Source organism: Vicugna pacos, chromosome X, assembly GCF_048564905.1.
Source record: "Vicugna pacos chromosome X, VicPac4, whole genome shotgun sequence".
NCBI classification, from domain to species: domain Eukaryota; kingdom Metazoa; phylum Chordata; class Mammalia; order Artiodactyla; family Camelidae; genus Vicugna; species Vicugna pacos.
Window position 1 is genome coordinate 107,287,046 of NC_133023.1, and position 11,569 is coordinate 107,298,614.

At 47.1% G+C, this 11,569-nt stretch overlaps 1 protein-coding gene across 2 annotated transcripts; it reads right to left on the reverse strand.

Annotated features, from left to right (window-relative positions):
* Positions 1-283: 283 nt before the first annotated feature.
* Positions 284-10,259, reverse strand: LOC140691906 (PWWP domain-containing DNA repair factor 4-like). 2 transcript variants are annotated; one of them, XM_072956337.1, is made up of 2 exons: positions 10,176-10,259; positions 284-3,945 (listed from the first exon to the last, which is right to left on the reverse strand). In XM_072956337.1, the coding sequence occupies exon 2, from the start codon at positions 3,729-3,731 to the stop codon at positions 1,728-1,730; it is 2,004 nt and encodes a 667-aa protein (XP_072812438.1). In that variant the 5' UTR covers positions 3,732-3,945; positions 10,176-10,259; the 3' UTR covers positions 284-1,727. The 2 variants fall into 2 exon arrangements, with proteins under 2 accessions (XP_072812438.1, XP_072812439.1); XM_072956338.1 differs by having other exon boundaries at positions 10,157-10,243.
* Positions 10,260-11,569: the final 1,310 nt, after the last annotated feature.

An 11,569-nucleotide genomic window follows, 5' to 3' on the forward strand; every position in this document is an offset into this window, starting at 1 on the left:
CATCAAAATCCTGAAAATACACACACACACACACACACACACACACATAATTTTTCAGACATTCCAACTATGTAGTTGTACAATCTGAAATATGATGAAGCAGAGGTTTGAGGTAAACGATACCATGGTTTTACCGTGAATCAAAACAGCTGACCTGTGCAAATTTTACACACACACACACACACACACACATACACACACACACACACATCACGAGGCCACATGAACACTTAACCTGGACCTGTGAGTGACAGTTGAATCTAAGAATAAAAACACACTCAGGTTCACGTTAAGCCTTTAATGTTTATTTTCACATCAGCTTTTAAAAAGGAAGCTAGCTTGTTTAACATCTGTTTCTCCACTCAACAACAACAACGACAACAAAATCTCCTGTTTCAAGTTAGGATGACAGTTCATGGGCTTCAGAATTTACCTCTTAATCACGCACGTTTCCCTGTATTCCAACAAAAACTGTGTTTAGCCGAATGGAGACTCTTCTGTAACCCAGTTCCCACTTCCCAGATCCTGGTCCATCTACCACTGCTCACGCAGCCTGGAATGACTTACTGGTCTGCATTTACAGTGTCAGAACCTGTCGGAGCCAGTCAGCGAGTAAGTCCAAAGATCAAGCTTGCTTGGTTTGAGACAAACGACTGATTTGTTGTTGTTGTTGTTGTTGTTGTTGTTGTTGTTGTTGTTGTTGTTGTTGTTGTTGTTTAGGGGACACAGGTCCAGAACAAAGAGCTTGCTTTCCTACAATTTATGCCAAGTAGATGGGTGCCTGACAGTCAGCCTGGACTCCCGGGTCTAGAGTAGCTGGACTGTGTATACGATGGCCCTAGTTGTCTTCCACATGGGGACAGACGGCTATGTGTAGCAGATCCAGTCCCTGTCACTTAGGAGGATGGCCAGGAGCCTGTCGGTTTTGGGAAACCACTCAGCCGCTGAAGAAGAGATACTCCCAGAAATGCAATCTCAGGGAAACTAATGTAGAGTTAACAGTCTTGCACAGGCTGACACAACGTTGACTGCATGCTGAGACTGCATTCACTCCCATGAGGACCACGTGCAGATGGTCCACTGACCTTGTCTGGATTTCAGATCGCTTTTCCAAGAACCGTTGGAAGGTTGCAACAATATATAGGGAACATCTCTGTCACTGGCTTCACCTCTCAGGGCTATTTTTCCAAACGAGCAAGCACAGTCGGGAAAAGTCAGGGGTGATCTTGAGAAGGAATCCAATCAGTCGTCTGTACCACTGCATCACAGGAAGAATGAGAAACCCATGTGACATTTCTGTAAAACATACACCTTAGGTTTTGAAAACGACGGTTGCTTAGTATCTGAAACCAGGGCTTTTTCACATAACAAAAGAATGTGCATCCTATTTTGAACTATGAAAAAAAAAAAGTCAAAAGCAGTGTTATGAAGATACCTGGAAAACTACACATTGGGGCAAGTAGAGGCAAGTCCGGTTATCTGCAGCATCTTAATAAATGAGCGGTGTGAGGGGTCTGGGAACGAGGAATGATGATGACCATGCCACCCTCAAGTGCTTGGGATGGATCCAGAAGGAATTCAGCGCGTTCCCGAGGCCTTGGATTTCCAGAAGGTGTTCACATGCCACAGACATTGGGAGGATTATCCCTTTCAGACAGACAGGGATGCTCGCTAATGATGTGCATGATGAGAAGTCTCCCTGCCAAGGTGTGGGCGCGGGGGGAGAGTTACTTCGCCCTGCTCCTCCTCGCTGACCTCCTTCTCATTTCCTTTAAGATGTTTTCATCAAAGAGCTCTTTTTCCCGGTAATGCACAGGTGGCCCTCGCAGGTACTTTGCTTCTGCCTCCTTGTAATCCAATCCATCCAGTGCTGCAAGTGAACAGATGATTGCTTCTGGCAGAAGAACTTCCAGGACAAAACTCACTTTGTCATCTCGTGTCAGAGCCAGCACCTTCTTGTCGACCTGTTTGTAGATTTCTTGCAAGTGTCCCACCACTGCATCCAACTGATCTTCATCTTCCAGGTATGTTTCGACACAGATGACATACCTATTGGAATTCAGATAGGATGCCAGCCAGCGGGACTGCTTCCTGCCTTTGACAATGTCCAGAAGATGGTGGTCGGCCCCCTTCCTTTTCACGATGAAGTCCACTAGCTTCTGGTTGGCTCGGTCCCAGGCGGCCTTCATCCGGTCAGGGAGGATTTTCTTGCAGGGCCTCTTCCCGCCCAGGGAGGTCTCCTCCTCGGAATCTTCCAGGTCGGCATAATTCACCTTTGGGAACTCAATCTCCAGGTCCCCCTCTTGGATGGCTTTCCTCATTGGGTAGCTGACGTCCGCAGCATAATAATCCAGGAAAGAGCCAGCAAAAGTCCCACGACTGAGCCCTTCTCGGTAGTGGGAAATCAGTGAGAAACACCAGTTCACACCTTGCCCGTACAGTTTCCCGGCTCTCTTCACTAGCCTTTCCTTCCCTTTACAATCCAGGTGTTTCAGTCTTTGAAGAGGAACTCGGATGCCGCTCCTCTCACTGTGCATGTTTGCCTCAATCAGGAGCACCCTGGCAGTCTGCTCCGTTTGGCTGACACTCTTTACCACAGCCGGCCAGAAGGGGTGATTCTGAAATTTAAACCAGACCATCATTCCTCTTTCAATGGGAGACAGCTCCTGTGGGGAAGCCAGGCTTGGTGGCTGTCCCGTGGCTTCGCCGACACCGTTCTCAGTGGCACTGGTGGGGTTACTAGCCTCTGAGTCCACTGAAGGCTGAGATTCTTGCAGCCCTTCCTCAAACTCTGGTACCTGCAGCTTCCGTTTTCTACTTGCTAGTCGGAGTGAGTAACGCAGCCTGGGCTTAGGGCTGCTGGAGGCTGCTGCTTCACCTTCCAAACCTGGGTTCCAGGCGCCCTGTCCAGGGTCCTTAGCAGTCCCGGAGAAGGTAGCACCTTCAGCGGAGACAGCCAGGGCCTGTGCACAGAAGACTTCCCGGGCCATGCGCACAGTGGGAAGGAAACCCGGTGGCAGGGACGGAAGGACGCCTCCACCTTCAGCACCGGTCCCCTCCTCCCTGACTGTGCAAGGCAAGGGCATAACTCTTGAGGTGTCACTCTCCTCCCTGCCCTCTTTCTTGTGGTCATCTTCTGGCAGGGGCGGGAAGTTTGGGCACATGCTGGAGCTTCCTGAGGGCTCTGTTTGCCTTTCCCTTGGAATACGGCCGATGGTTGTGTGCACCTGAAGTTTGTCACGGTCAGGGGCATCCTCCCTCTTGGAACGTCGTACCAAGGGTGATTTGGGGTTCTCACGTTTCCTAGGACTCCTCAGGAAGTGCCTTCTGGGCTTCTGATACTTTTTACGAGGTCGCTTTTTCGGTCCCCTTGGAGACCGCGTTGTGGACTCCAGAGTGCCCGACGCTCTCACAGGACCCAGATTTGCTCTCTGGTTCAGAAGCTCCTGTGCCGCCGTCAGAGCGCTTCTGTAAGCCACCTCCTCTCCTGGTGGGACACTGGTCTTGGACAGGGCTGCCAGTGAGGAGGTGACGGATTCAATCTGAGACTCATTTAGGGCCTTTATATCTGTGCTTTTCACCTTGACCTTTTCATCCACTGAGAGTATTTGAACTTCTAGAGAAAAGGCCCTTTCCCTCTTGTTTCCTACTGAGTTCTTGGACCTGGACAAGACCTTCGCTGGCCAAAAGTGGCCTTTCCAACTGCACAGGACATACTCGGCATCCATCATGATTTGACTTGGGTGCCCAGTGGTAATTAACCTAGGCTCAGGGGTCTGGCTGCAAAGCCACAGCTACGGTGGGTCCTGCCCAGAGCTGTGTTCTTCAGCACACCCTCTGGCTTAGGACTACAAAAGCGCTTACAGTGCATGCCGCCTGTCCTTCTCCACTGGAATCTCCTAGGGGCCCTGGAGCTCTTGTTTTGGACGGATTATAGTGGACATGCTGGAATATGGAGGAGGAAAAGAAGAAAAGCGTCAGCAGGGGGTGGGGGGAAATGCCTTTTGAGAAATTAGAAGAATGTTGACAAAGAGTATTGATAAGAGATAAAGCAAAGACATATAGAGCATGTGCATCCAAGTGGGACAGGGTGGGGCTGGAGGCACGGCACGTGTGTGGGGAACAGTTACGGGAGATGCCAGAGGAATTTTGTAGCCCTCCAAACCCCACGTCTTGCCCTTTTTGTTACCACTGTGTCTAAAGAGCATCTGTGTGGGGAAGGGATCTCATTTGTGTTACTGGATGTCCTGTGCCCTCTGTGCTCCTTGGGGCCCATCCTAGGGGGACGCTTCACTTGGTCTTCCCTAGGGTGCTAGTGCTGCCCGCACTCACTGCCTGTGCACCCAGGGGGCCCCAGGTGATCTCCTCCAGCATGCGGGCACTGGGGGTCAGCGCCTGCTATATACAGGTGACAGCCCCCTGTAGATGCCCCCTGTCAGTAGCATGGTGTGTGTATGGGCTTCCCCCACAGTCCCTATGCATCCACATGCACTTACCTGCTCTTATTACCAGGGGCCACACTTCCTCCCTCAAGACCACATTCCATCACCATTTCATGTGAATGCCTGCTTTTCACAATCATTTTCCTGACTCTCTTTACAGTGGGGATGCCCTGGTATTTAAAAACTGATTTACGTAAATTTCAACCGTTTGGAGGTGTGCAATGCAGAAGACGGAGTTGTTCTCTCAGTCTCTCTCTTCCCACCCAGAAATGTGCTGCTAGTAGGTTCTACTGTTCTGTATACATTGTACAAATACGTATCATAATTCACTTATAGATTTTATCACTTATAGATGAGATAAAAAACATGGTATGTGTCATAAGATGAAGTATTAATTCCCTAATACATCCAGGTACGTATGACTTTGTTCACATACACTCAGTGACAGAATGTGAAAGGTATGATGGCTAAGTAGACATACTCTGGGCATAAGCTGCACAAACTTTCCCTTGGACCAGGCTTCAAGTCGTGTGCTCTAGAGAACTGTGTGTTCCAGCGCTCATAGCACAGGTGTCATGTGAAGACAGAGAACAAAACGGAGAAGGAAAACCAGGTGTCACGGCTGCTGCAGTCTCCCTGCAGCAGGCCCTGCCAGCCCGTCACACAGAAGAGGAGTGCCAGAGTCACCTCGACCCCAACCAGAAAGCAATCCCAGGACAACATACACTCACTTAGAGACACACCACACACACACACACACACACACACACACACACACACACACACACTGACACTGACACTGACACTCAGCTCGAGGACAGACACCAAGTTGCCCCACACAGATGCACATCATCCGTGCTCTCTGCCTCTACACATGCATGCAAGTGTTTCTGCTTCCGGGATAGATGTCCCTTTCAGCTCCTTTTCATTCCTTATTTTAAAAGCACACGTGGGACAGTCTAAAATGATGCTTAAAAGTATAAAAGAGGAAACATTCAGCACCATTCATCTAATCACGCAGACATATAAGACCCCAGACCGTAGAATTTTTATTCTATGGATACGTATGTGCTCTGTTAACAAGGTTTTAAAAATTGTACGGCCCTTTTCAATATTCTCTTGTATTTACCTTTGTGTACATCTTTCCAAGCATGAGACACTTTCATGGAGTCCTTTCAAAGGACACCAAGATGAAAGCTGTAGTTACTTTTTTTCCTGACTACTAAAGCAATGCATCTTTTGGAGGGACATCAGAAGGGAAGGGCGTTAAACGAAAATAATAAATATTAAATGGTCCTCCCATCAAATGCTTTGGCCCGTTGCCCAAATAGCTCCCATTAAGATTAGGTACATATTCTTGCAGATGGTTTTCTGTTCATATTTTGTGCTAACAGGAATACAACTCTCTTCTCTCTCTCTAAAGATGTATGCAGGGAGGTGGATGGATGGATGATGATAGATAGAGATGATGATGATAGATAGATAGACAGATGATAGATAGATAGATAGATAATAGATAGATGATAGATAGATAATAGATAGATGATAGGTAGATAATAGATAGATGATATAGATAGATAATAGATAGATAGATAGATAGATAGATAGATAGATAGATAGATAGATAGATAATGACCTGTAAATATTGATCCTCTTTTGCACACCAGGAGCAATGTGGTAAAACAGAACACTGAACAATACTGAATTAACTTGTAAAGTAACCCCAAATTCTCATTGGGCTTGGAAATGAAAATGCATCCAATGTTTTACTTTACATTCCAATCAATGCGCCTGCAGAGAGAGAAAACACAGAAGGAAATAGAAGGGGAACAGTCTAAACAGCAACCCCGCAATCTATAACCTCATCATCAATTTCAAGAAATTGTCCTCAAATGGACCAGCTTCAATTTTCTAGGTCCTGGTATAACTTTTGATCTAATCCATTTGTTCTTTAGGTGAGCAACCAGACAACTGGATGGCATAGAGCTTTTCTTTCTCCGACCAACAGCCATAATGTTTGGAAGAACTGTTTTGGAAGCTCGATCCTGTAATTCATTTCCCCAGTGAGGGCTGTGATCACTTCTGAAGAACAATGAAGAGGAAACAACCTTCCGAAGGAGCCGTCTCGAAATGAGGACGCTTTCCTCCCTATGAGCCCCACCACCACCACTACTGCCCAGAGGCAGAAATTGTCTCATTTTCACCCAGACGCCTCCTCCCTACAATAGCTACCTTTTCATTGTTCCTTCTCTTAGGCAGCAGGTTTCGTGAAGTGACCCCCAACATGTATTTCCATAAAAGGATGACTTGGCCGTTCCTTTTATTCTTATAAAGGCCCCGTTTACAAAATTTCTGCCATAAAGAAAATACATCCTTGCGGTTGGGGGGCACCTCTTCATTGCCAGACAAATTCACCATCAACTTTCATACACTATTTTAAAGCTTATTTCAAGATTTCATTGGGTTTGAATTCCACTTGCAGGATGGTTGAGTGAGAATTTCTATCTTTTGTTCTTATGTGGATCATTAGTTTCTTACATTCATAGAGGTCACGCCTACCCGGAGATCTGGGGTTTTTTTTTTTTTCTGTACATCTTATTCAAGTGGCAAATATTCCAAGCTGAAAAATCATGAACTGCCCTCAGTTTTCTCAAAGGAATAAAAAGAACTTAGAGCTGTTTCTCACCTACAGATGGTCACCTGTGACTCTAAAGACACATACACCTTCAAGGCAACAAGGTTCTGCCTTGCAACTGCTCCTTAACAAATAAGGCCTCATAGCACCTAGTCTATGCTTGAAGAGCCATCTGCTCAGAGGAGGGGAAGTGTGAGCACTTGAGCAAAGGACGACACAAAGGTCAAGGTTTCTCACCAGGGCCTTATGTTAAGACTAGAGTGAATCCTCTCCCATTCTTTTTGCAGACTCAGGGGGTTCCTCTTGTCCAGCAGAACAACTTTCTTTCAGCGATGCTCTGTCCCTATTAACCTGCCTCAGGGAGACCCCCAGAGTCCTCTATAACACTAACGAAATCATGCACGGCATTAGGGTGAAGAAGTGGAGGAAGGGCAGCCTCTTCTCTCCGTGCAGATGAGACCTCCGTCATTACTAAAGTCCAGGAGAGTGAACGAGACGTGTATGTCAGCACCTACTGGCTTCCCTGTGTCGTGCACAGAGAGTAAGTGGTGCCCTTGTTCACAAGGTAAGTGTTTGCATTGTAGCTCGTCACAACCACATTGCATGTACACCAGGGGCTTGCTACCCAGTGGGGAAAGGCTAACAAATCTGTGCACTCTAAGCCAACAAAGGTGTGTTACACGTTCAACACAAAGGCTGATGCAGACCTTCATGTACCGGCATAGGAAAAGTTCAGATAGAAAAATACGCCTAGAGACCAATAAAGTCCAAAGTAGGTGCCTTATGTAAAACACATATTCACGCAGAGAACAATGCTACATATACCTTATCACAGGACGCGGAAGACATGTAAGTGCGGGGAAAAGTCTAGAATGTTTCCTTGTCTAAATGGTAGAAAGACTGGTCACGACGTGGTTCCACTGAAAAGAGAAGAGGAGCAGGGATGGAAGTGGGTGGCAAGGGCAGACGGGATTTTTCAAACCATGCTGTAAAATGGTACAGGGAGGACACAGTTACATGTACACATGCACCCAAATCTTACTTTATAAAGATTTCGAGGAGATAGGGCAGGAAACGTTAGACAGGAGTGAAGAAAAAGAGAGCAAGTGTAGAAAGGGGGTACCATACCATACCATAGCATAGAATGCAAGGGGGAGATGTTTGAAATGTTTGACGTGTCTTGGAGGTGTATTTTATACAGACTAAAGGAAATAGTCATTATTAGAATGAACCACAGAAGAGAGATTCAATCACAGTCCAAGAAGACAGAGGGGGGTGGGGTACAGATTGTGCATACAGAAAGAGAAAAAGCAGACACTTTTTCAAAAATCGTGAAATGTATCACGTGGCCTATTTGATGTGCCAAACCTTCATGCATAATGTAGTCTCTCTTCTTCTTTCTCTCTGTCTCTGTCTCTGTCTCTCTCACACACACAGAGGAGACATGCAAATACACGTACAAACAGTAACAGAAAAACATCCAGAAACCAAAGTGAAAGGAAACACCTTAAAAGCAAAGACAATAAAAGAAACCTCCTTATTACATAGGGTCCTCTTATTATTTCAAGTAGAGAGAGCTTGATAGAATTATTTGGAGGCAAAAAGGACAAGAAGGGAGCAATGAGACAAGAAGGAGGGCACCAGGGTAGGAAGGATAGGGCATTCGTAGTTCTGGAAAAACTGAGGGAAGATAGCCGGCACTTCTGAGAACCCATGACCTTGGAGGAGGAGACCTCAGAGCTTGGGCTCAGACTTCTGAGCAAAGTGGACTGCCCAGCTCTGTGAGACTTCTCAAGGAGGTCAGGGGAGGGGGTCCGTGAACCCTGAGACCCCTCCCAATGATGATGGGAAAAACTGACGATCTTGCACCAGAGGGTCAGGATCTGAGGGGAGGCCCCTGCCCACACCCCCGGCCCACCTCACCCCTGGGACCCAGATCCCTTAGGAGAGAGTTCACCAGTCTGCTGGTGCTGGTCTTCCCGTGGGCAGCAATGGAGACAGTCCTTGGAGTTTGGAGGTAATCCGCATTACAGACCGACTGTCCCTACTGAAATCCCATGTCCATGTCCCTGTTGTGTGAAGGGCCGTTATCGGGGTGACCCTGAGAGGGGCAGGAACAGAGAGGAAGGTACAGCCAGGTGCCTCCCTTGCAGACCACCTGCCGCCCTCCGGAGACCCCACTGGCCCGCCCTCCCAGGGAGCCAGAGGGTGGAGGGAAAATGGGGTTGGCAGAGCCTGGTCTCAGCACCACTCAGCAGCACACAGGACTGGAACTGAGTGAGAGGTGTGGACATCCTTTACCTGAAATCCGCTTCTCCTGAAAGCACATCCCTGACAAACAGTGCAACTGTACGTCCTCTTACTGCTGTGGCCCGTTTTTGGGGGGAACACAGAAAACACTCCCCAAACAGTAATGTCAGCGGCATCCACTCCCAAACATACAACCCCAAACTCCAGAACCTTTTGTGAAGGAGATTGTATTTACGCTTATAGAACAAAGAAGGAGCCAGTCACTGATCTTAATTCAATTTACCTGAGCGTAATTAGCAGTGGGCTAACAGGAAATGTGACTTGCAGAGAACATGTGTCTTGGTTTGTGCGTACCAGCTGCTCAGGGTGAGCACGACATCATGCCCTGGTTTACACAAAGCTACGTCACCTCCTCCAATCCTACCCATTTGTTTCACTGCTGACGTCCACTTTTCTCCCTCACATCATGCACAGTACATGCTTTCCTCGAAGTAGGTGTAAATGATGAGTAAACTCACATCTTTAAGGGTTCATGCGACAGGCAGTCCTTGCTAAGCAGAGGTGTAGGATGAGGAATGCTTGGGGTCTCTGCTTTCAAGGGCTCAGGTGACAAGCTCCTCACACAGCGGATGTCACATTAGGACACTGAAGCAGGGCTGGGTTAAGACAGGTTATTCAGTCACCTTAGCCCCCGACAAGAGGAGGACCTGCCATCCTCTCTCATAAAACAGGAGGGATTAGAGCTCTTAATATACAAGTAAAGACCACACCACTGACACCATACACCACACACACACACACACACACACACACACGACAGACAACTCACATTGATAGCAGACACCTACTAGGCTCGATGTTTCTACAGTTACTCCATCTCTCCAGCCTGTAAATGTCCTTCTTAACTGTTTCTGCCTGCAGGACAGAGTGGCTTACCTCGGTTGTCATGGAAACCAGAATGTCATCACAACGTTCTCCCTGATGTTAGCTTTCTATGGAAACCAGGAAGTACTAGTACATCAGATGCAGAGCGTCGATCTTGCTCTCAGTCAGTTACAACCAGACCGATCCAATGAATGGATAAATGAACGGACAGACGAACAAATGGACTCTCAGACACAAGAGCCGGTGTTCTCACAGAATAGGCCGTAGGGGCAGGGCAGTTTTCACAAAGTGGCTTACGGACAGAGGACAGTGAAAGGAAACAGCTTTTGTTCCCACTTGAGACGCATACACTTAGGATCCTAGTTTTCAGGGAGGGCAAACAGTGGGGTGCACTCAGGGTTGATCTTTTCTAATCAGAAAGACTCTCTGAAACACACGTATGGGTTTGAATCTCAGCTCTGCCTCTCCTCAGTCGTGTGACTTTCACCTTGTGCACGAACGTTTCTGGTCCCTACTCTCCATTTTTTGGGTCAGGTCAATTAATAGTGTCTCTGCTCTCAAGGGGTTGATTAAACATCATGGAAGTACACTGGACTTCAGCACTTCCCAGTGGTCACTTTGGGAACCCTGCACTGGGAGGCAGGGGAGGGGGTTGTTCCCTGAGGACCTGTTGGTGGACCAGTGAGGTCTTCCTTTCCCTACTCGGTATCAGTGAATCCGGATTGCTTGGTTCCCTTCCACGGAAACCACAGATCGTAACAGGTAGAATGAAGAAGCAGGAAAGAAAATCCAGCCCTTTCCTATTCAGGTAGACATTAAATACGTTTGTAAAAATGTCAAACAGTGCCGTGGTTTTCGGCTCTTTTTTTCTTCTAAAAAGTACAGTATTTTTTCCCATACTGCATATTCACATACATGTACTGCTAAGGTTAACATTGTTTATTAAGTGAGTAAAGTAAAAAGTTGACTTCTTACTTCCCCCACCCCCAAACTACTTGAAGATTTTATTACAGCGGTCTGAAAGTGTTATATTTTAATTAAAAAAATTTTAATTGGAATTCCCACACCAGTATACTCGCCATGTTATAAACTATTCCTTTCTGTGGCATTAAGCAAATGCACAATATTGGGAAGCCAGCACCTCTGTCTTCTTACAAAACTGTTCCATAAGTCCTAAAAGACATCTTGTACCTGTTAAGACGTCACTCCTCATTCCACCTCCCCCCAGCCCCTGGCAACCACTAATCTACTTTCTGTCTTTATGGGCTGGCTTATTCGGGATATTTCATCTCAGTGGAATCACCCCATATCTGACCTTTTGTCAGATATGGCTCATTCCACTTGGAATAGTGATTTC